The sequence below is a fragment of the Ochotona curzoniae genome, unplaced genomic scaffold, assembly GCF_017591425.1.
Source record: "Ochotona curzoniae isolate NIBS_2020 unplaced genomic scaffold, NIBS_Ocur_1.0 contig_2688, whole genome shotgun sequence".
NCBI lineage: Eukaryota > Metazoa > Chordata > Mammalia > Lagomorpha > Ochotonidae > Ochotona > Ochotona curzoniae.
The window spans coordinates 18,043,625-18,067,681 of NW_024465553.1; the positions used below are offsets into that span (position 1 = coordinate 18,043,625).

General features: G+C 45.9%; 2 protein-coding genes across 2 annotated transcripts in view; one reads left to right on the forward strand and one right to left on the reverse strand.

Annotated features, from left to right (window-relative positions):
* HEATR4 (HEAT repeat containing 4) overlaps positions 1-24,057 on the forward strand; it is a 31,952-nt gene that overhangs the window by 1,695 nt on the left and 6,200 nt on the right. The window contains exons 2-15 of the mRNA XM_040975703.1: positions 325-515; positions 1,465-1,605; positions 3,054-3,254; positions 4,597-4,740; positions 7,453-7,632; positions 8,685-8,845; positions 9,449-9,553; positions 11,869-11,987; positions 13,038-13,218; positions 13,665-13,734; positions 14,380-14,569; positions 15,178-15,256; positions 18,167-18,326; positions 21,367-21,425. Of these exons, the coding sequence (XP_040831637.1) occupies positions 325-515; positions 1,465-1,605; positions 3,054-3,254; positions 4,597-4,740; positions 7,453-7,632; positions 8,685-8,845; positions 9,449-9,553; positions 11,869-11,987; positions 13,038-13,218; positions 13,665-13,734; positions 14,380-14,569; positions 15,178-15,256; positions 18,167-18,326; positions 21,367-21,425 (1,981 nt within the window). The remainder of the gene's footprint in view (positions 1-324; positions 516-1,464; positions 1,606-3,053; positions 3,255-4,596; positions 4,741-7,452; positions 7,633-8,684; positions 8,846-9,448; positions 9,554-11,868; positions 11,988-13,037; positions 13,219-13,664; positions 13,735-14,379; positions 14,570-15,177; positions 15,257-18,166; positions 18,327-21,366; positions 21,426-24,057) is intronic.
* On the reverse strand, positions 21,443-23,405 carry RIOX1 (ribosomal oxygenase 1). Its single transcript, XM_040975672.1, has one exon. The coding sequence runs from the start codon at positions 23,346-23,348 to the stop codon at positions 21,543-21,545; it is 1,806 nt and encodes a 601-aa protein (XP_040831606.1). The 5' UTR covers positions 23,349-23,405; the 3' UTR covers positions 21,443-21,542.

Sequence of the window (24,057 nt, forward strand, 5' to 3'; positions counted from 1 at the left end):
CTAAGGTAGATTCCCTTTTCCAAGCCCAGGCAGTCTCTAGGGGTACCAATGCAGTCTTATGCAGTGAGCATGGCCACTCTATTGAACTATCATGTGGCTGCTGAAGGCGTGGCTCCATCAGTGGTGGGATGTGGCTGAAAACAAGCCCTTCGGGTGGCTGTGCATTCACCTGGCACCTGATGGGCAAGACTAGCAGGTCAATACAGATGTTCTTCAGATGCTCACAGGTGTCTGAGTGGAACCTAAAGAGGAAAGGGTTCGAACTGGAAAGGGGAGTTCCTCCCCACCACTCCCTGTGTTTCCCCTTCTCTCACCTCTATCTAGGTTGTCCTGTTACTCCCCACACGATCAGACAGATGAAATCATGCCCCAAAACAATAAGACAGCTGAGGACATTAAGGAAAAGAGAACCATCTCCAGCCCTCAGGTGGAGAGCTGCTTCCGACAGGTGAACCCCCGAGCTGGGAAGTTTGCTTATTCTACAGACAACGCCTTTGAACAAGAGACTCTGCTTGGTAATAGAGCCTGACCCTTAGGGTGGATGGAAGCAGATTGGTTGGATGGGTGCTAGTGGATAGAAACAGTCATGGGTAGGGGTGACAGGCCTTGGGTGGCTTGGGTTTTCTGGCGACATCCCTTATTTTCTAGCACAGGGGCTGTGGACAGTGATGGTGCCTGGTATTGTGGGAATTGTCTCCTCTTCTCTTCCTCTGCCCCTTACCTTCCTAAGCAAGCCATGGTTGGAGGATGCAAGATTTACTTTGAGAACAAGCTGCCTCTTCTCTTTCCACCCTTCTCCAGTCACTTACTTTGAGATGTCCCCACTGTCATCCCCCACCCTCCCCACTTAGGAGCTGTGTTGGGGGCGGAGGGAAGTGCATGTCTTCAGGTCACAGATTTGGGGTTACATCCTGGCTTAGTTTCTTCTTAGCAACCTTCAGCACATCACATAAAGACTCCAAGCCTTGAATATTTTCTTTGTAAAAGATGCTAACATGGTCTTCAAAGTAGAGCAGACATGAAGCATGACACCTGTTGTTCAGTGCCTGGCCCACAGAAGTTGCTCAATACATTTCTCACCAGCTCCCACTCCCACCTTATGAGTTTCCTGAATACCTGGTATAGGTCTGTATGTTCCAACCAACCCTGTTGCTTCTTCCTAGGGTGTTGTCTGCAAAACTGTTCTGATGAAAGAGTTCATAACTGCCAGGATGTGTTCGGTTCTGCTTTCCTGAAGGAAGAAGCCATCCTTAGCTCCCAGGCTCTCTGAGGCTTCTCTAAGAGCCCAGCTCTGACCATTTCTAAGCAATGATCACTTCCAAGGAATGCCCACAACATGGCAGTTTTAGCCTGAGGCTTAGATTGGGACAAAAGGGAATTGGGTGTGACTGTGGCGCAAGAAACCTAGGAAGAGAAGAAAGAGGAGAGGGCACTGCCGGGGCTTCATTGTTTGTTTATTCACAGATGAAGTTCAGATCGTCCACCACATTGGGGCAAAGAGAGACCAGATTTTTCTGGAGAACCTGAATCAGTACAATAAACAGCTATGTAAGGTCTTCCCTGAAACTCCGGAGAAGTGGAGTTGCCAGCCAGTTCCTGAAGCACGTAAGTCAGCAGGAAGCTAACTAACCAGGGCAGGTGCCGATGGAAGTGGAAGTGTTTCTTTCATGCCCCTGGCTTACTGGGAGGGTGGCTCCACCATCAGCTAGGGAAGCCTCTTCCTATCAACTAAAAACTGTAACGTGCTTGTTAAGACCCTTGGTTAAACATATGTTCGGTTGAAATTAGATATAACTTTAGGGGTTCCCGAGTGGTTTAGGACCAAGGATTACCATGAAGGTGCATCCCAAGGGAAGGACGTCTACCCTGTTTTGGGGATACTGGCTTCTCCAGAAGCCACCTCCATTCTGCTTTCCCTCTGTCCAAGAACAGGCAAATCCACAGAGACTGAAAGATTAATGCTGCCAGGGAGTGGGAAGGAGGGGAGGGAAAGAAGGATGTGTACAGGGTTTCTTTCAGGGATGAAGGAAACATTCTGACATTAGATATGGTGACAGCTTCAGAACTTTGTGGATACACTCAAAACTATACAGTTTGGTAAGATGGATTTCATTGTGCATGAATTCTACTTTAGTAAAAATATTTTTTAAAAAGTTCTCTGAGGAACCTAGTTTTCCTGGAGGCTCTAGCACACCCATCATGCTTGTTTTACCAGCACTCTGAACTCTTGTCCTCTTTAGTCCCAGCACAAGTCACTTAATGAAATGCTGCTTCAGGAATTCTCACAGCAAACTTTTAAACCAGCACCTGAGATTGACCTAGGGAAAGTATAGTAAATTAAAAAGAAACAAAAAAAAACTTACTTTCATTGGAGAGGCAATAAGAGAGGAGAGACAGGGACAGAGATCTTCCCCCCTCTGGTTCAGTCCCCCATGGCTGCAATTACCAGAGCTGAGCTGATTAGAGGCTGGGAGCCAGGAGCTTTTTCTGAGTCTCCCATGCGGATAGAGGTTCCCAAGGCTTTGGGCCATTCTCTTCTGCTTGCCCAGGCTACAAGCAGGGAGCTGGATAAGAAATGGAGCAGCTAGGACATGAACCAGCACCAACATGAGATGCCAATACTCACAGGTGGAGGATTAGCCTGTTGAGACACTGTGTGGACCCCTACATACCTACCTTATTATAACCATTTTGTTCATCATCTCTTCTCAACAAATGGAGTTAAAAGAACCTTGTGGTGGGGAATGATGAATAGGAAACTTCCTAGGGTTAGATGCTATGAAAGATTTTTATTTTTTTACATATATCTGCATTTCGTTCCATCCTCCTACCCCAAATCTCTCCTCGTCATCATCCAGGCCTCCCATGTATGTAGGGAGGACCATTCAGAATTCTTTAGGGCATTTATTCCCAGTTCCCTACATAACCACAGACAAGTTTGCTCTCAAGGGTTTTGTTTTGCTTTGGCATTAGCAGGAACAGGAATGGGAAGCATTCTGTGGCAAGGCCTAGGCTGAGAGAGTGAGAAGATGTCTCACTACCTCATCTCATAGCCTGTAGGCCTGTGAAAGGAGCCCAGCGCTGGACCGCATTGCCGACCCCAGCCAAGGACCTGCTGCTGCACGTGGACGAGGATGCATCTGTGCAGGCCAGAAGATCGAAGAAGCAGGCAAGGTTGATGATGATGGATATGAGTTGGGAACTGGTGGCTCTGCGGAGGATGCTGCAGGAATGGAAGGCTGCCTGGACCTTGAGTGAGTGAACAGGGCTCTTGAGACAATGGTATGTATGTATTTGGTGATGGGATGGGTCTTACCCTGGACTCATATTTCTCAGTCTCTGAAAAGTTCATCCTTTTCTTGTGAAATCCACCTGCCTCAGTAACGCTGGACTAGGCAGGAAGAGACCTTAGACACCACGGGTGTTGGATGAATACTGGTGGGCTTACGTCTGGGTGCCTTCTGCATGTATATCGCCTCAATATCGTGTGGACACTCACTACACTGAGAACGTCATAGGCAGGGATCCTGTCTTATTGATTTCTGGAACCAATAGATAAACGATGCAGGGAGGGAAGGAACAAATTTGCTGCCAAATCACTGGACATACAATGGTTTACAAGGTTGCAAATGATGATAAGTAGTACATCAGAAACTGTGTAGGAAATTGAATTAAAGTGATATCAAAAATAAATGTTTGTATAGGTTTTTCACAACACACATTTTTTCATTATTTTTTTGAAGATTCTTAATTTTACATATTTTATACAGTGATCAAACGATGTTATAGTTGACTGCAATCTGGAAGGCCCCTCTCTAAAATCCATGTGTGATTTTGTCGCTACTTCTTCAAAGACATGAAAGGGGAAGGTTGAGTACCAGGGCAGAATAATGGCTTCATCTATATTTGAGAATTCAAGGGCTACAGGTCTTCATTATAGGCGCGAGCAGGTTAGTTAGTGCTGGATAAGGAAGGGCAATGCAATAGATAAACTAGATCATTTGGAAAAAAGATGAAAACGAGATTCTGAGTAAAAGCTTAGAATAGGGAGCACCTACACTGAGTAGGAATTGCAAACTGAACATTTAACAAGTTAACATGAGGAGGCTGCTGAGCCCTCAAAGGCAAGGAAATCTAATGATAATCACAGTAATTAACATTTATTGAACTCTCATTATCTTGTCAGGTGCTTTGCTAAACACTGGGCCTATTTAACTCACTTAACCAGCAAAGTGATTCAGTGTGGGAAGTTGTAGAATTAGCCCCATATCACAAATGAGAACTCTCAGGCAAAGTCAAGTCTCCAAGATCACACAGCTGCAATTCCACGGCAGCGATAGCAGAAGTTCCTTAGCCACTATGTTGTATGGCTCCTTTATTTTCTAGTTGGAAAGAAGAACGGAATAGATAGGATGGAAGTTTCATCTATAAACTACTTGGGGAAGGGTACATAGAACATGAGAGAAACTGCTTGCCAAAAGACCCCCTCTCAGGGACCCCTATTCTGAGTCATGGTTTGCCCTTCCTGTCCCCTGCCTGCAGTGCCACAGCTAACCTTAACCAGGCAGTTTTCTTCTCATTTCCCTCACACAACAGTCATTGAGTGGCATCATGAGACGGTCGAGAGCTTGCTGAGAAACCTGACAGACATGCATGATGACATTCGGATCCAAGCCCTTGTCACGTGTGCTACAGCTGCTTTGGAACAGCCCGTGATTGTCACCAGTCACAGGGACACAGGTGAAGGTAAGGACTGAGTTACTGCACAGGACACCTGAACTGGTGAGATGCGGGACTTAGCTGAGACCACTGCACATATATGGAAACTAAGGTCATGGTTAACCTACACCATGCACACTAATCTTCCACCTGTGGTACTGGCATCCCCTCTGGGCACTCGTTCAAGTCCTAAGTGTTCCACTTCCCATCCAATTCTGGGTTATGGCCTGGGATAGCAGTGGAGGATGGCCCCAGGCCTAAGGACCCTGCACCCATGTGGGAGACCTGGAAGAAGCTCCCGATTCCTGACTTCAGATTGGACTGACTTTGGTTGTTGTGGCCATTTGGGGAGTGAAATGGCAGATGAGAGATCTCTCTCTTTCTCTGTAACTTTGACTTTTTAAAAAAAAAAGATTTTTATTTTTTATTTTCATTGGAAAGTCAGATATACAGAGAGGAGGAGAGACAGTGAGAAAATCTTCCGTCCGATGACTCACTCCCCAAGTAAGTGCAACGGCCGATGCTATGCTGATCCGAAGCCAGGATCCAAGAACTTCTTCCAGGTCTCCCACACGGGTGCAGGGTCCCAAGGCTTTGGGCCGTTCTCGACTGCTTTCCCAGGCCACAAGCAGGGAGCTGGATGGGAAGTGGAGCTGCCCGGATTAGAACCAGTACCCATATGGGATCCCAGTGTGTTCAAGGTGAGGACTTTAGCCACTAGGCCATGCTGTCGGGCCTGCTCAAGTGGTTTTGATAGTTCAACAGTCATGAATTGCTGTCAGTTTCACCATTCCAATCACGATAAGGTCATTGAAGAATCCACTGATTGGCACAGTCCATCTTAGAAAAGTAAAATAAATCTTAAAAAAAAGAAAAGAAAGAAAAAGAAACAAACAACTTGAAATACCCTGTATTCCATTGTCAGTATGCCTGTGCTTGAAGCCACCATCATGGCTCAACAACTTAAGATACTCTTTACATTGCTGGCATCCCCTAAGGGAGTGCCAGTTCAAGCCCTGTCATCCAGTTCCCTGCTGATATGCCAGGGTAGGCAGTAGAAGGTGGTCCAGCACTTGGGCCCCTGTCATAAATTCAGTAGACCCAGATGGATTTCCTGGCTCTTGGCTTTGACCTGACATGAGCCAGCACCTTTCCCCATCCCCCACTCTGTCTTTCAAAAAAAAAAAAAATAGATCTTTACTTTCCAAAGAGCTAGCCATCCTCCATTCAGTCCCATTGTGTCCTAGCCTGTCTGCTTTCACTAGTGGTAAGATTCTTTATGTATAATAAAATTTCATCCTAAAAATAAATAATTAATTAATTAAAAACAGAATGACCGGGGTTTGAGTTCCAACTCTGCTTGCAATTCCAACTTCTAGTTAATGTGCACTTGGTGAGGCTACAGTGATGGCTCAAGATGGTCAGTCCCTGCCACCCACCTAGGAGACACTGGATTGAGTTCCTGGCTGTTGTGGGATTTGGGGAGTAAATCAGAAGATAGATCTCTGCCTCTCTGCATTTCAAACACACACAGAGATAGTAAAGAAATACCTGATAGGGACATCATGCTTGGTTTCCCTGAATGCTGGGACACATCACAAGGTATATCATTTGTGGACCCTTAGCTGTAAGAAATACTAGCTCCTGAAGCTAACATGGGTGCTGGTTCATATCCCAGCTGTTCCACTTCCTATCCAGCTCCTTACTTATGGCCTAAGAAATCAATGAAAGATGACCCAAAGCCTAAGCCCCAGTACCCATGTGGGAGACCTGGAAGAAGCTCCTGGCTCCTCGCTTCAGACTGACCTTGTTCTGGCCCTAATGGTCTTTGGGGACCGAGTCAGTAGCTATAAGATCTCTGTTCTCTCTGTAATTCTGCCTTTCTTATAAACCTAAAGATTACCTGGTAAGCCCTGCAGTGATACCTGCCTTGCCTAAGTCAACAAAGGTTAGAAGACTAAATGGGAAAATACTATGTAAATAAGTGACAACACACTACCCAACTACAATTGCTATTATTATTATTATTATTATTATTATTATTATTATTATTATTATTAAAAGTACAAAGCCAGGGCCGGCACAGTGACCTAGTGGTTAAAGTCCTCACCTTGAATGCTTGGATCCCATATAGGCACCAGTTCTAATCCCAGCAGCCCAGCTTCTCATCCAGCTCCCTGCTTGTGGCCTGAAAAAGCAGTCAAAGACAGCCCAAAGCCTTGGGACCCTGCACTCGCGAAGGAGACCTGGAGAAAGTTCCTGGCTCCTGGATTCAAATTGGCTCAGCTCTAGCTGTTGCGGTCACTTGGGGAGTGAATCATCAGACGGAAGATCTTCCTCTCTGTCTCTCCTCCTCTCTATATATCTGCCTTTGCAATAAAAATAAGTTAATCATAAAAAGTTCAAAGCCTAATGAGGTAAACATGTGGATTTTATCACTAAAACTCTTGGTGAAGATCATTGTAGCCCATCTAGGACTACTCTTCTTAGGTTAGAATATAACTCTTTAGAAGCCGGAAGATAAAGGACCGTGAACTGGCATACCAGCACAGCAGTGTGCTCTAATCACTTGAGCAGAAGAGCCCGTCCATCCTAAAAGCTCATTTAAACATTAGTTACAGTATCAGTAAGCACCTGCAACTGAGGTTGGCCATCACATGGCTGTGAGAAGGCAGCTGTATCTGGCAAGAAAGTTAATGGCCAGTTTCTGACCTGGCTCTCTTTGGATCACAGACAAGACATCTACAAAAGCTCCAGCTCTTCACAACTTGCCAGAGGTCTTACAACCCGCCCTGGAGGCTGCTCTTTCTGACAAGAATGCCAATGTGCAGATGGCAGCAGCAATATGTCAATATGCCATCCGAGCAAGCAACCCCCTTGCCCAGAGCATCATGCAGACGGTCCTTTTGAAAGGTAAGTGCTTGTTATTTCTGTGATGAAGAGAAAAACCTCTCACTGTTGGCTTTCCTAGCGCTTTTCTCTGCACTGTTATGTTCTGTGATGTCCACTGCACTGAGTGTGGAGACTTCTCAGCTCCGGCTGTTGTGGCCAGTTGGGGAATGAACCAGCAAATGAGAAAACATTCTGTCTCTCCAGTGAAGAAAAGGAAGAGGGAAATGAAGGAAGGAAAAGAAAGAAAGAAAGAAAGAAAGAAAGAAAGAAAGAGAGAAAGAGAGAAAGAGAGAAAGAGAGAAAGAGAGAAAGAGAGAAAGAGAGAAAGGAAAGGAAAGGAAGGAAGGAAGGAAGGAAGGAAGGAAGGAAGAAAGAAAGAAAGAAAGAAAGAAAGAAAAGAAAGAAAGAAAGAAAGAAAGAAAGAAAGAAAGAAAGAAAGAAAGAAAGAAAGAAAGAAAGAAAGAAAAAAGAAAAGAAAAGAAAGAGGAAAGAAGGAAATAAAGAAAATAAATAGGTACACTGCCACCAAGTGGTCACTGGACTGTTTTTCAGAGATGCAGTTGGTTAGAAACTGTATCCTCCTCCATTTGTTGTTCAGTGAAAAGGCTGTCAGGCAATGGGCCAAGTTACCTAACTGCTGTCTCCAACAGATGGGCTGTTCCTTGCCCACAGGATGGCAACAACTGGCTGGCTGACTGCATAAAAACATTCAACAGCTACATTCCTGTAGTAGGGAAGCCTCCCACCCCAGCCTTCTCCATCTTTAGGGAAAGAAAACAACTGAACCTTCCAGGTAGGCCAGAAATGCCTCCTAGCTGTTATCTTACAGGAGTCTTTGGAATTTAACTATTCATTATAGAGTTTTCAATTTCTATTTAAAACCTTGATAGGTTCCATTGGAATATGGGTTAAATATAAGATTGCGTTTTTAGACTGAGTGGAGCACAGCAGCATGAAATCACGAGGAAGGTAGCTGCCTTGGAAACCCATCCACAGGCTGATCCGTCAAGGGCAAGGGGATGAGGGGAACAGATCACCACTCCGGACCTTTTTTTTTCACCCCACTGTGACAGGTAATACTGTGGATAGCTGGGCTGCTGCTCAGTGCTTGGCTGTAGAAGGTACTGCCACCTACCCGGTGATAAAGAGAATCCTCCATCAGCTGTTTTACAAGAAGAACGAGGATACTGAGGAACAGGCTTGCGTCCTCCTGAGCCATCTCAGTAAGAAAACAGTATGTGTCCATTTCAGGGTCAGAGAAAGCAACCAAGTGTTGGGAACAGTTGGGCATTTGAAGTCGGTGCATCTAAGGAATCTGAAACGCAGGTGGTTGTGGGTAAGGGTGATCCCTAGGAAGTAAATGAAAGTAGACTAAGTGTGGGTGAACCTGGCTGTAGAGGCATGCAGACAGAAATGACAAGCCAGCTCAGAGAAAAGTAAGAAAAGCAGCTTGAAAATTCTGTGAGGAGCTGTGACTATAGAATTTGCCTTTGCTGGAAGTTTACCACTGAAAACCACTCACCTTGATTATTATGCCTTGCTATTTATGGCATGCAAAACTCACCAGGATCAAGGAATATACAGATCATCTTGGCAGTGAAAATAAAGTCAAAAAGGGAATCCCCCTGTCAGCTCCTGTTCAGATTAATAAAGTTGTATTTTTTCTTTGATTTATGATCCAGTTGGTTTAGATAGAAGAACTGGCTCATGTTTTGTGGGCCCTCTCTTTCCATTTGCTAAAATGGAGCACCTCGTGTTCTTGGGATGTAATTACTTCAGAGTTCCAGTATCTCTGCAAGTGACTGTGAATCTCCTTGCATGCCTTCCATTTCCTCAGACCCTGATACACACCATGCTTGCCGTGGAGCTGAATAGCCCTCAATGGAAGGACAGGATTGTGGCCTGCCGGGCATTCTCACGGATCAGTGGAAATGTTTGCTTAGTAAGCTGCTGCTTTCTTTGTTTCCGGGAGGGAAAGCCTAAGCAAGGCTGGGTTCAGAAGCCTTCCCATTTTTTGCTGATATCTAGTAACCTATTCTGACAAATAAACCTCTGCCCGCACAGTGCTACCTTTTACTCCTACACTAGAAGTATTTCTATGGCTTATGCCAGAGCTTCTCAGTGTGTTGGCAGTCCAAGAATTAATGGATTCACAATGAAATTGGCAAACAATGGAGAGAGCTTAGAGGCATTAACAGTAATTTGATCAATGGATCTCATAAAGTATCAGTAAATGACAGCCTTTCCTCTCCAAAGCTGGTCCTTCATCACAAGGTTTAAGACACACTAACTTATATCACCCAACACAGCTATGTGAGTATGTGTGCTGGGTCCCTGTGTGCTCAACACACATAGGAAGCACTTTCTGTTTTTAAAAAGCTGGTATTGGAACCCGGGACGATGGTTCAGTGGATAAATCATCATCTTGCAAGTGCCAGGATCCCATATAGGTACCAGTTCGTGGCCCAAATGCTCCACTTCCCATCCAGCTCCATTCTTGTGGCCTGGGAAAACAGTCAAGGACAGCCCAAACCCTTGGGTCCCTGTACCCATATGGGAGACCTGGAGGAAGCTCCTGGCTCCTGGCTTCAAATCGGCCCAGCTCCGGCCATTGCAGCCATTTGGGCAGTGAACAAGCAGGTGGAAGATCTTTCTGTCTCTCTCCTTTTCTCCATAAGTCTGATCTGCCTTTCCAATAAAAATAAATAATTTTTTTAAAAAGTTGATATTATGGTTAGAGCAACAAGACTGCCAGAAATTAGGCAATCAAGCCATTGCAGTGATCCATATATCATTATTTTCAAATCATCATCAAATTTGCAAATGTTACTTCTACTATATCTTTTCCTTACAACGGTGTCTTCAACATGGCCCCAAGCACTGTAATTTCCATGATGAAGTGAATACCTTCCATTCTTTGACTCTCATCATTTTGATATGGAAATTTTAAAATGTGGCCATTTATGTGAGGTGACTGTGTAATGGAGACTATCATGGCCAGATGTGAAGATTCAGTGCAGTGTGCATCTCTACTTCCAGATCAAAGATGGATTACTAATGAAACTATTAGCTGTATCTTGACAATGGGAGGCTGGACTATCTGCCACTGTCCATGCCCGCAATGATGAACATGTGACTGTTTATGCAGAACTATGCTATAGTAATAATATAGGGGAATTTGGTGGAGGGAGGGAATTTGGGGAGGGAGCAGAGGATTAAATAAATAAATAAATAAATAATCTGGCCATTCAATTAATCACTCGAAGAGGTTTTGGACTTGGCTAAACTCTGTCTCAAGGGCTGTGGCACCCTGTTGCTCAAGTCCTGAACCTGCAGCACAAGTACCATTTAGCTACTCATTAGAAGTGCAAAAAAAGAGCATTTCAAAGGTATTGTTTGAATTGTATTTGATTCACTTGCATATTCACCTTTGTGGTACTTGTCACACAGAACTGCCGACTGAAAGTAAAAGATATGTACAGCTAGCAACGGATGAGGTAAAGATGAGGAGACCTTCATGTCAGAATGAAAGACTTCATGCTAGAGTTAAGAGAGGCAGAATTCCTATGAATACTTTCACTCAGCAAGCAATCAGTTTCTGACCACATCCCACCTTGCTGGACACTATGCTAACACCGGGGATGCAAAGATAGCGTGTCTTCTCTTGGTAAATATTATAAATGGCAATCAGAGAAGCAGCTGTAAGGTATTCCATGTATATCCTGTGCTTACCAGGGGCAGAGGAGACTTAAGTAAGGAGATACTTCTTGAGCTAAATCCTACAGTAGAAAAACATCAGTGTCTGGGAATGGGTCGAGAATCTTTCACACAGGGCACGTTTACACAACTGTGGTGATTCCTCTTTCCCTGTCAGAAATATATCTATAGGGTGACCGACCAGCTGTGCTGGTTTGCCCAGAACATGGGACTTTCCATTACTAAAACTAAATTTCCAAGTTGGCCACCACATTGAGTATCCCTTTGAAATTTTCAGTCTCCTAAGGATATTGTGTCATTTTGACACTATACAGCAGTTTAAAGGATAGGCTTGGAATACAGACCTAAATTTGAGTTCTAGCTGCAGAATTCCACCAGGTTAATTTTGAACAAGTTCTTTACACTTCTGTCCTCTGTAAATGGTAATAACATTTGCCCCCACTGGTTTGTTTGGGAAATTATAGGATGGATAAAATGCTTAGCGCGATGCCAAGTAAAGAACTGATATTCAATAATAGCTAAATATTATATTTATAATAGGATATGAAATGTAAGCTGATTCAGCTGATGTGGAAAGACTGGAATAAGGAAGTGAGGCAAGCGGCTGCCCGAGCGTTGGGACAAATGGGCCTTGGGAAAGAGCTGCATGATGCAATCAGGTAAGACCTAGTCAACAGGAGAAAAGAATCATCTAGAAAGTTTTTAAGGGACCTATGATGCAGCTAGCCAGCATGTGCTGAGCTCTTCTGTGTGCTCAGCATTCTATTAAACAGCATAGTAAAAAGTTAACCGTTCCTCTAGAAAATCACAATGTAGCTAGGAAAAACACCCATCGCCCACTAGACGTGGGGCAATGTTTAGGTATTTGAAGGAGCTGACAAAATCCTAATAGTCACAGACAAGATGCAGGGATGTTTAATCAAAAATACCTGCTCAGGGTAAGGTTTTGGTATAATGATTAGGATAGCGATATCCCACTCTGGAGATCCTGAGTTAGAGTCTCAGTTCTACTCCCCGTTCCAGCTTCTTGCATTCAATCCTTGGGAGGCAGCAGGTTGCGGTTTAAGTAGCTGAGTCCTTGGCTGCCCACGTAGGAGAACTGGATTGAGTTCTTGATGCCTGATTCAGGCTCAATCAGTGTTCAAAAATCTAGGGAGTGAACTACAGGGTAGGAGCTCTGTTTCTTTGCCTCTCAAATAATAAATTAAAAAACATCAAATCAAATGAAAAACTGGAACAAATAACATATGTTTCAACTGCTATAGCAGAAAAAAAAGAAAGAGAAAATGAAAGAAAAAGAAAAGAAGGAATGAAGGAAAGACTCCGTGTAGGATAGAAGAGTAAGGCTCAGTTTCATGAAGGGTGGGTAAGGCTGCATAGGCATTCCAGGATGGGAGCCAACTATAGAAGTGAACGTTTTGGGGCAACGAAGAAGAAACCTTGACTGTGACAAAGGTGCAAGTTCTTACCTTAATTTTACTTAGTTGTTTAACATAGTTAAGAGGGTAGCACATACTACATACCAGAGATTTAAGTACCCAAGACGGTTGAGGTCTGCACCCAACGTTACTGAATGGACATAAGGCTGAACAGGAAAAATGTGAGGGTAGAGGTTGGATTTTCTACTGTAGACATGGGGAAGTGTGGGGAGGAGGGAGGAAACACTGAAAGTTTAAGGAGGGAAAATAAAACCAACTTGTGCATTACAGAGTCAAGCTGGGTCAAGGGAATTCCCAGGAACGCGTGGAGGCCCTCTCCCTGATAGGTGGCCTCAAACTCATGACCGCCAAGCTTCTCCCAAGCTTCCTGCGCTGCTTCTCAGATAACTTTATAGCGGTGCGGCAGGCGGCCTGTTTGGCAGCTGGCGCCCTGCAGATCCGCGATAAGATGGTGAGTCAGGGAAGCACGTTCTCATTGACCTGACCGACCTGAAGAGGGCTGTTCCCTCCCTTACTGAGCACGGTACCATCACCGTTTTGTGGGACACAGAATGAAACAATGGGCCACAGCAGTTAGGACTCCTCAGGCTCCCAGTCAGCCCAGGCTTCACTGTGAGCTCACCTGCATTCTGTGAGCTCACCTCAGGCAACCCCTTCTCATGCTCTGGGTGCTGATGGGATTGAATAACATCAGTTGAAGATTTTTAATGGAAAGTCTGACTGAGGTGTGTCTATAGATTCATAGGCAATTGAGTGAATACACTGTGTACTGGTTGGTACTTCAGACTTTAGCTCATCTGTTGCTAGAATCGATAAAAGATTATATTTCACTTTGAGAGACGAGTGGCATCCCCATTTCTGGTTCTCCCACTCAGCCCTGCCTTTTATCCTTCCCAGGTGTTGGACTGCCTCTTGAATCTCATGCAGAGAGATCCTTACTGGAAAATCAAGGCTTTTGCCATCCGAGGTATCACAATCCCACAAAATTAAATACCCCCCCCCTACGCTAGAGAGTGGGAAGACTGTCTTCTTTTAGTTTTCAGGAAAGGATCCTGAGTGTAGGTCTATGTCAAATTCAATAGGGCAAAGACAGTTCCTGCCATCAGTTTTGTTCCAAGTAGGTATCCACCATTGAATGTTTTTTTCCCTAGAGATCTCAACTGCAGCACTCTGTAAAAGTCAGCCCAGACTCAAAATTGCTATAGATCTAAAACCTTGCCCTCTAAGTTTCCTGCTTTCTTTTTAAGATGTATATCATTGCTTCTTTTCACGTGGTCTTTGGCAGGTCCCTAGCAGAATCAGCCCTAGGTAAACTTGGGAGATAATTGTGACACTTCTTCCCATCAGCCAGCCTTGATTAGGCTGCTCTTCCAAGTTATCTGACGTAATTGGTCTATGTTCATATCCATATGATCAAGGATGGGATGGGACAACCCCCACCCAGAGAGCCCCTGGCGGTAATGCCTCACTCTAACCTAGCCACAACATTGGTGACCAGTTGCCACACAAAAGAGAAGTTATTGCTACTCTTTCCCGTTCATCTCTAGCTGTTAGCATAGAGCTGACTCAGTCTTCAGTGACAATGGAACCTGCTTTCCTCTCATCTCTGCAGCTTTGGGACAAATTGGGCAAGTGAGTCCCCAGCTAACAGACCTGTTGCTCTGGGCTATCCACTATGAAGAGTCACCAGGTGTACGACTGGAAGCTTGCCGCAGCATCCTGGCCCTCAGACTTCAAGGGGACCGGGTTAAGGACACCTTCCTGGACGTGCTGCTCCTGGAGAACCATGAGGCCGTTCTAAGGTAAGCCCTCAATCTCCAGTTCCTTCTGGTACTACTGGCCTCCCATCTTTGTTCATTGAATGTGTGAATGTCCCCCAATCTTCAGTTCCTTTCATGACCTTGCATGACTTCCATGTCCCTGCATTGCCAGGCTGCCCAGTGGAAGCTTGCCTGTGCTGTGTGCCTGCTTACCCAAGTGACTAACAAAAAGTTATCCTAAATCAGACTGAAAGTAGAAAGCATGTTTTTTTTTTCTCTCCCCCACCCCAGAAGGTTTTTAAGTTATCCCTCTATTGAACCAACATTTATCAAGTACCTATTGCCACAGTAGGTGGTAAAGCACCATGGGGGGCTCTGTGAGCCTGCAACAGGAACTTGAACTCTCTGATGACCACCTACATTTAGAGGATTATGGTAATAATCGGTGAGACAGCATTTAGTCCCTGCCAGAAAGGTCTTCAGTGTTTCCTTTAACTGTACCAAACACCATGTAACACCCCTATAACTAATCCTCATTCCATTTTTTGCAGCTAAAATTCAGCAAAATTGCAATTCGAATAGGAATGTGGGATGGGATTCTGCCCTAAAGACAGGGCAAAATAATCTAAGAATTCCTCCTTATCTTTCAGGGAAATTTATCATGCGATGAAGATACTCGACTTTAAAAATGACGGAAATCAAGAAATGCTTCAAAAGATCAATAACAAGGTAAATTAAGTGTAAACTGTGTTTTCAAAACAAAGTTCAGGGCTGTCGGGCCTGGCATGGTAGCCTAGTGGCTAAAGTTCTCGCTTTGCACATGTGGGTATCCCATCTGGGCACCAGTTCCAATCCCAGCAGCCCTGCTTCCTATCTATCTCCCTGCTTGTGGCCTGAAAAAGCAGTGGATGATGGATCAAAGCCTTGGGACCCTGTACCCACATGCAAGACCCAGAAGAAGCTCCTGGCTTCGGATCAGCTCAGCTCCAGCCATCACACCCACTTGGGGAGTGAATCAGCAGGCAGAAGATCATTCTCTCTCTCTCCTCCTCTCTGTGTATCTGACTTTCTAATAAAAATAAATTAATTTTATTATTTTTCTTTAAAGATTTATTTTTATTATTTTTTTATTGGAAAGGCGGATATACAGAGAGGAGATACAGAGAGGAAGATCTTCCGTCCGATGATTCACTCCCCAAGTGAGTGCAATGGGCTGATGCTATGCCGATCAGAAGCCAGGAGCCTCTTCCAGGTCTCCCACGCGGGTGCAGGGTCCCAAAGCTTTGGGCTGTCCTCGACTGCCTTCCCAGGCCACGGGCAGGGAGCTGGAAGGGAAGCAGGGCTGCTGGGATTAGAACCGGCGCCCATATGGGATCCTGGGCATGCAAGGCGAGGACCTTTAACCACTTGCGCCACCGCACCGGGCACAAAATAAATTAATTTAAAAAAAAAAGTCCAGGGCTCTCAAGAGATCCTCAGATCCCTTGGCCCCAACCCCCCAAAACAGAAACAGATAACTTATCAAGATATAAAACATATAGGCAAAGTTGGATTCTAAAATCCTATCAGTGGGGTGGGTGTTGGGTACAGTTCAGATGCCCACCACCCATGTGGGAAACCCTGAGTCCTTGACTTCAGCCTGGCCTGGCCCTAGCTGCTGCCAACATTTGGGAGTAAATGCATAAACAGAAGATTTCAAACTCTTAAATACAATGAAAATAAATAAAACTTAAGGTTCTATTAGTAAAAAAAAAAAAATCTTATTAGTCCTATCAAGTAGCCTTCAAAAATTCAAGGTTTTTTTAAGGTTTTTTTTTTTCAGACATAGTTACAGAGTGAGAAGGACAGAGAATCTTCCATTTGTTAGCTCACTTCCCAGATGATTCCAAAGGCTACAGCTGGAATGGTCTAAAGCCAGGAACCAGAGTATCTTCTGGGTCTCCCACATGGGTCCAGAGCCCTAAACACTTGGGCCATCCTCTGCTACTTTCCTAGGCCATTAGCAGATAGCTTGATCTGAGGTAGAGCAGCCTGGACTCAAACTGGTATCTACAAAGGATGCCATGTGCAGGCAGGGGCTTAGCCTGCTTCACCATGGCACCAGCCCCACATTGTTGTTTCTGAAATACTGTTTCTCTCCCTTTCCATTTCTCCCCAAATCCTCTAAATCCAAGTTGTTTTTGTTTTGTTTCTTGCAAAAAGACATAAATGAGGGATTGGACTTGATTCCCAAGATTATCCTTTTTCATCTTATTATTTTTCCTTAATTCCTAATCTGGGCTCTTTTATCCAAGGAATTCTATAGCTGAAAAAGACGGTTCTATTTTTTTTCTTAAGATTTAGGAAATAGTGTGGTGGTGTAAAAGGCTAATTCCTCTGACTACTGTCACTGGGATTCCGTATGGGTACCAGCTCATGTCCTGGCTGCTCTACTTCCCATCCAACTCCATACTTGGATGCTTGGGAAAAGCAGCGGAGGATAGCCCAAATGCTTGGGCCCCTACACGCATGTGGGAGACCTGGAAGAGGTTCCTGGCTCCTGGCTTAGGACCAGTCCAGCCCTGGCCATTGCAGGCATTTAGAAAGTGAACCAATGGATCAAATATCTGTCTCCTTCACTCTATGTAACTCTGACTTTCCAAGTAAAATAAACTTCAAATATATAAATAATAAATTATATATGTTATATATATTATTATATATAATTATATCATAATATAAATATATTATTTGCAAGCCAATTACAGAAAAAAAAAAATAGAGACTCTTCTACCTGCTGGTTCATTCCTTAAATGGTCACCAAAGGCCAGGCTGAATCCAAAAGTCTGGAAATCCATCTGGGTCTCCAATATAAGTGGCAGGGGCCAAGTATTTGGCCCCTCTTCTGGAACAGGAGCATTAGCAGAAAGATAGATCCTACACAGAGCAGCCAGCACTTGAACATCTCTTATGTTCCGATAAGGGATGCTGGCAATCAGAAGTCATGGTGGCTTAATCCACTATGCCAAGACACCAGCCCTGAGTTGTACTAATGTTCAAAGCTATTAGATGAGATGAAGGATTAGAGGGAAAGGAACTTTAAAAAATTAATTTACTGGGGTGGGCATGGTGGCATAGCGAATAAGGCACTGATTGGGATACCCACACCCCAAACAGGAATACCAATTAAGAGTCCTGGCTAGTCTGCACTTCCAGTTCAGCTCTTTGCCAATGCACCTTGAGCAACTGCAAGGCAACATATGCTGGCTCAAGTACTTGGGTTCCTGCCATCTACAAGGGAGACTTGGATGGAGTTCTTGGTTTTAGCTTGGCCCAGCCCAGGCCATTGTAGCCATGTGGCAAGTGAACCAGTGGATGAAAGATCTCTCTTTCCCATCTCTATCTCTCTCTCTACCTTTCAAACAAACAATAGAAAAGAAAAAAAAAAAGTTAATTCACAAAATCTACTTCACACCAAGCATTTCTTAGCAGACTTTTCATTAATGACCAAAAAGTTAAAACAGCATTTTCACTAATAAGAAAAAAAGTCGTTAATCAGTATTAGGTACTGCTAAAGAGCAATAAGCATGATGGGGTTATTTCATTAATGCTTTTTGATGACCTGCTATTTTTTTTTTAACATCATTTGTTTCAATCTAGATTAAAATGCTAAGCCAAAAGGATTTGGTGACACAAAAAATACTCAAAATTGAGACGGTCATAGAAAAAGTGAAGGAAGAAGCCAAACATGTTTACTTACAACCCCAAGAAGGGAAGAAGCCATTGGAACTTCATACTTTTCTACAAGAAGCTTTTCAGGGTAAGCTTTCTGGGGGTGTGTCGTATGGGCTGATCCTCTTTAAAAAGCCTTTTGCAGCATAGAGGTGTTTTTGGAGTTGTAGCAAGCCCCTTAGGGAAAAAAATCAAGGAAAGTTACTTCCATCCTTTCTTAGGCAATGTCTATTCAGGCTTTCTTATTATTTTCTTTCTGTCTCATATTTTTATTCATGTTATTTTTTTTTTCCCTTAAAAAAAGTTCTATTTGAACTAACTTAAAAGTTAGGTCAATGGAGAACATAAAAAATCTTGAGAGGAAAAATCTTAGGTAGTGGTATCTCTGGAAGAATTTGGAAAGTTATCACTTTTCCCTTATGTACATCTATACTTTTGTAAACATATTAAAAAAAAAAAAGATTATGGGATGGGCAATGGGGACAGTGGTTGAGATGCTACTTAGGGACCTTGTGTAATGGCTAATCCTCCCCCTTCAAGCACCAGGATCCCATATGGGCACTGGCTCATGTCCCAGCTGCTCTACTTCCCATCCAACTCCCTGCTTGTGGCCTGGGAAAGCAGTGGAGGACAGCACAAAGCCTTTGGACCCTGCACCCACACAGGAGACCCAGAAGCTCCTGAATCCTGGCTTCAGATCAGTTCAGCTCCGGCACTGCAGCCACTTGGGGAGTGAACCAGTGGACAAAAGATCTTTCCGCCTCTCGTCTCTATAGATCTGATTGGCCTTTCCAATCAAGAAATCTAATTTGCACCTGAAAAACAATAAAGAAACCTAAAAAGAAAAAAGAAACCATGCATATCAACTGAAAAATTAATAATAATAATATAAAAAAAACTTTAAGGGGGGTGGCTGGCACAAAAGCTCAGTGGCAAAATCCTTGCTTTGCACTCACAGGGATCCCATGTGGGGCACCAGTTCGTATCCCAGCTGCTCCACTTTCTATCCAGCTCCTGCTTGTGGCCTGGGAGAGCAGTGGAGGATAGCCTTGGGACTCCTGCAGCCACGTGGGAGACCTGGAAAAGACTCCTGGCTCCTAGCTTCAGTTCGGTTCAACTCTGGCCATTCATTGCAGCCACTTTTGGGTGGAAATCTTTCTCTGTTGCTCCTTCTTTCTGTAAATATGCCTTTCTAATAAAAATTTTAAAAAAAATTTTTAAAGGGGGAGCCAGACGTCATAGCCTATCGGCTAAAGTCCTCACCTTGAATGCTCCAGGATCCCATATGAGTACCGATTCTAATCTCAGCAGCCCTGCTTCCCATTCAGCTCCCTGCTTGTGGCCTGGGAAAGCAGTTGAGGATGGCCTAAAGCCTTGGGGTCCTGCACCCATGTGGGGGATCCAGAGGAAGCTCCTGGCTTAGGGCTTCAGATTGGCTCAGCTCTTGCCTGCTGCAGCCGCTTGGAGAGTGAATCATTGGATGGAAGATCTTCCTCTCTGTATAACCTGCCTTTCCAGTAAAACAAATCTTTAAAAAAAAACAAAGAAACAAACAAAAACAAGATGCTATTTAGGTCAATTGCATCTCATGTTGGGGTACCTCAGTTTAAGTCCCTGTTCTCATTTGTTTCTTGCGTATCACATATTAACGCTCAACTGCAGCATTTGATGGCTCCAGTTGTTGAGTTCCTGCTATCCACATAGAAGACCTGCACTGAGATGCAGATTGTTACCTGGCTCAGTCCTGGCAATTGTGTGTACCTTTGAGCCAAAGATATCTCTTGTTTATGTCGGTCTCTCAAATAAGATTTTGGAAAGCTTTGGAGTTTCAATAACTGAACCTAATAGATATGGTAGTAAGCTTACCAGACAACCACCTATATGAGGGTGCAGAAATCAACTGAATCAAAAGATATTTACAAAATGTGTGCCTAAGTGTGGTGTCAGCCTCAGGTCACCCTGCCAGCTGCCTCCTAGCCACCACCCCAAACCTAGGTCTTCTGACTAAGTCCAGTGCTCTTTCTGGTACACCAGGCACTTTTCCATAAACTTGTCAGAGTTGGGCAAGTTTCCTGCAACTGCCAGAAAGAAATCAAAGTGGAAAAATAACTGAACACTAACCTTCCCTAAGGCCAGCTTTCTACAAAGTAGTTGGCTCATGCCTGTGTTATTATCACATCTAGTAATATTACTGCCAGCTTTTGTGAGCAGTGTCAGCCACTGGTAAAAGCAAGCACTCAGAAAAGGCAAAGTTTCCTTAAAGCTGACCCAACTAGTGTGAAACTAGCTTTGAAATTGTGCTGATTGGTATTCAAATAGCATAATAAAGATAAGCAAATTAACCCCAGGTGTGAGAATTACCTTCCATATGTGAGGTTTTTTTTTTCTTTTTAAATTAAAAAGGGTTGTTTTAATATGCTTCACTTTATCTTACAACCATCCCAAATTGCTTTTTCTTTTATTTTTAAGGTTTACTTATTTATTTTTATTGGAAAGGCAGATCTACAGAAAGGAGACAGAAGAAGATCCTCTGTCCACTGGTTCACTCCCCAAGTGGCTGCAATAGCTGGAGCTGAGCCGATCTGAAGCCAGCATCCAGGAGCTTCTTCTGGGTCTCCCACGTGGGTGCAGGGTCCCAAGGCCTTGAGCCATCCTTTACTGCTTTCCAAGCCACAAGCAGGGAACTGGGCGGGAAGTGGGGCATCCAGGACATGAACTGGCACCTAGATGGCATCCCAAAATATGCAAGATGAAGACTTAACCACTAGGCTATCATGCCAGGTCCCCCAAATTGCTTTTCACCTCAGCCATTTTTTCTGGGTTTTTTTGCTTCCCGATCCCATATAACAATTTAGCCCTAAAAAGGGGGCAACATTCCTTGGCACATTAATAACTTTTCTAATGTCTGTTCATGTAAGCTTAATAACAAGATACTAACATAGCCTTCCCTCCAAACTGATGAAATAGAACTCAAATGAAAGATTCAATTCCAAATAAAAACCTCTAAAGTCTCAAGCAAAATGACACAGTACACTGAACGGGGAAGAAGTTGTGCTCTGACATGATCAGGGTTCAAGGTTACTTCTGTTTTTTACCACCTTTAACTCTGATTTTACTTTTGTATCTAGACGACCCGATTTTTCCCAGAAGAGAGTCTGAATTCTGTGACATCGACGCAGTCATAAAGGTAAATGTGAGTGCAAATAGGTTGTCATTAAGGTAAGAACACTTTATTCAAAAATAGAAAACTAGTGGCAGTGATCTAGGAATCACTCCTGCCTTGTTTGCAGGCATCAGCAGGCGGCTAGCTCAGGGCTAGCGGCATCTTGGTCAGCAGCAGCCCCTTATCATACAACATGGTGGCCAAGGAGAGCTGGTCCTCCACACTGTCACAGGGCAGGTCCCCAACTCTGACAAACTCCGGGTAGGAGCGCAGCAGCAGTTCCACAGCGTCTGCTTGCTGAGGGTAGATTTCCAAGCACTTGGGCTCTTCCAGATGATAAACACGGGAATTTTCCACTGTGTAATAAAGAAACAAATGGCCTCCTTCCCCCACCAGACGGGCTATCCCGTCTTGGAGCATGTGGACTTCGGTTTCTGTTGTCAACTGGGCACCCACGTTTACCGGGGCGCCAGCCTCCCAGCGAATCTGGAGCCCGTGGACGCTCAGCGCTCGCTCCCTGTCAGTCAGCACTGGAGGCAGAGAATCATGGATGAAGTCTTTGGCCCGCTGGTCGGCCACTGCGTCCACAGGAGCAAAGTGGCCCAGGCGGGAAAGCAAGACGCGCACCTTCTCCATGAAAGCCGCCCTTCGCGGATCCTTGGAATCCGAATGCTGCGCGCCCATGTAATCCATGAAGTCCCGGGGCAGACCCCTCCGGAATTCCACATTTTCTTCCATGGCAGCCTGCACGGCCAGAGGCAGTAAGGCCTCCAGGAAGTCGCCCCAGGTGTTGCGTTGGTACGTGGACAGGGTGAGGTGCAAAGAATGCACCCCCTCCTGGCACTCGGCTTGGTGAATGAAGCCGCGGGGGAAATAGAGCAGATCTCCAGGTTCCAGAACAGTCTGTAGCACCGGCTCACCGAGGTCGTCCTGGCTGAAGTTGGGGCTAGGGGTCAGGGCCAGCTCCTCGCTTGGGACCCGAGGTCGGTAGACGCGCCAGAGCTTCTTGCCTTCCAGCTGCAGCACGAAGGCCTCGATGTCATCGTAGTGAGGTGCAAAGCCCTGCGAGTTGGGGGGCGTGAGGTAAACGTTGGAACCCGCCATGCTTCCAAACTGCTCCTGGAGCACGGCCAGGAAGTGCCACACGGTGGCCGAGAAAGCCTGCGGGCAGAGGAGGCGCAGGGAGCAGCCAGCCTGGTACAGGGACCAGGCAGCGGCGGGCAGGGCGCGGCCCGGCGGGTTCAGGGTCTCGCGCCGGCCGTGCACGTAGCGCGCCGCGTCCAGGTGCTGCCCGAACTGCACCTCCTCGTGGCGCAGGATCGAGTCCAGGTCGGCGGTGGAGAACAGGCCCTGGTAGTAGGTGCGGTCCTGCCTCCGCACCAGCACCGCCTCCCGCTCCCACAGGCGCCGGTAGAAATGCTCGGGCGGCATGGGCGCGATGAGCCACTCGAAGAGGCGGGCCGCCCGCCGCCGGCTGCTGGGGATGCGGTTCAGCTCGGCCAAGATGCGCTGCAGCGGCGAGTCCCAGGGCAGCTCGCCGTCCACGCCGTCCACGCCGTCCACGGGCTGGCTGCCGGTGCCCCGCAGCGCCGAGGGGTCCCCAACGCGCGCCGGCGGGCTGGTGCCCCGGGAGCGCGCGGCCGACGAGGCCTCCTCCGGCAGCTCGCGCCGGGCAGCGTCCGACTGGGCCGCCGCCCCGCCATCTGGCAGCGGGTCCCCGAGATGACCAGCCGTCGACTCGACCCGCGAGTCCTCCGAGTCCTCGCTCGGCAGCGTCCGGACCCTGAGCGCGGCCATGCTGGACGCCGCACTTCTCCTCAGCTGCCTTCGGATCTTCCTGGGCCTCAAGGGCAGGGCCAGGACCGACCCGCTCAGTGACTGGGGCTGACGCCGGCGCCTCGGCCGCCCCCGCCTCAGCAGCCCCGCGGTACCCCGAAGTCCATCCATGGTCCCGGCACGTCTCCCCGCCCCCGGAGCCCGGCGCAGCGTGGACCAGAAAGAAGCTCGCGCCGCCACCGGCCGCGGTGCGCTCTGGGAAGGGGGCGCGGCCTCTCCGCGCTCCGAGGAGGCCACGCCCGCCTCTGCTTTGACTCCTCCCACGGTCCTCACTTGGCGGAGGCTGCTTGCCTCCGGAATCTACTGACTAGGAACTCCAGGAGAAAGACAGGTGATTGCTTAGTTGTTTCTCCTTATCTGCCTGCTGCCCGGTTTTTCCCGGACGCGCTGTTGCACCGCGCGTTTCTTAGTAACTACCCGCCAGCAATTGCTATTTTCAAGGAATATCCTCAGGCAAAGCGTGACATTGCACCCAAGCCTCAGGAGCACAGGGGTCTCTCCTCTAGAGATGGCTTCATTTCATAAAGCACTGTCTTTTTTTTTTAATTTTGTTTTTAATATCGTTTACATATTTGAGACGGATGCACGCCCATGTGGGCTTCTGATTAGGGTGGGGAGTGTCAAGGTTGCAGAAAGGTAGGTGGGACAAATGTATCAGATTTTTGGTTTTGCTTTAGTTTGTTCTTGTGTCCCTAAGGGAGGAGAGAGCACACGGGGATGAGGGACAGTCATTTGATGACGCCGATGTGGAGGGGAGAGTGTTGCAAGGGTGTTACTCGAATGGTTTGGATAACCCTGAGACACAGGTTTTGTTGCTGCA

Excerpts from the sequence above, each read along its gene's own strand:
- RIOX1 (XM_040975672.1), bottom strand. The coding sequence starts at position 23,348 with ATGGATGGACTTCGGGGTACCGCGGGGCTGCTGAGGCGGGGGCGGCCG.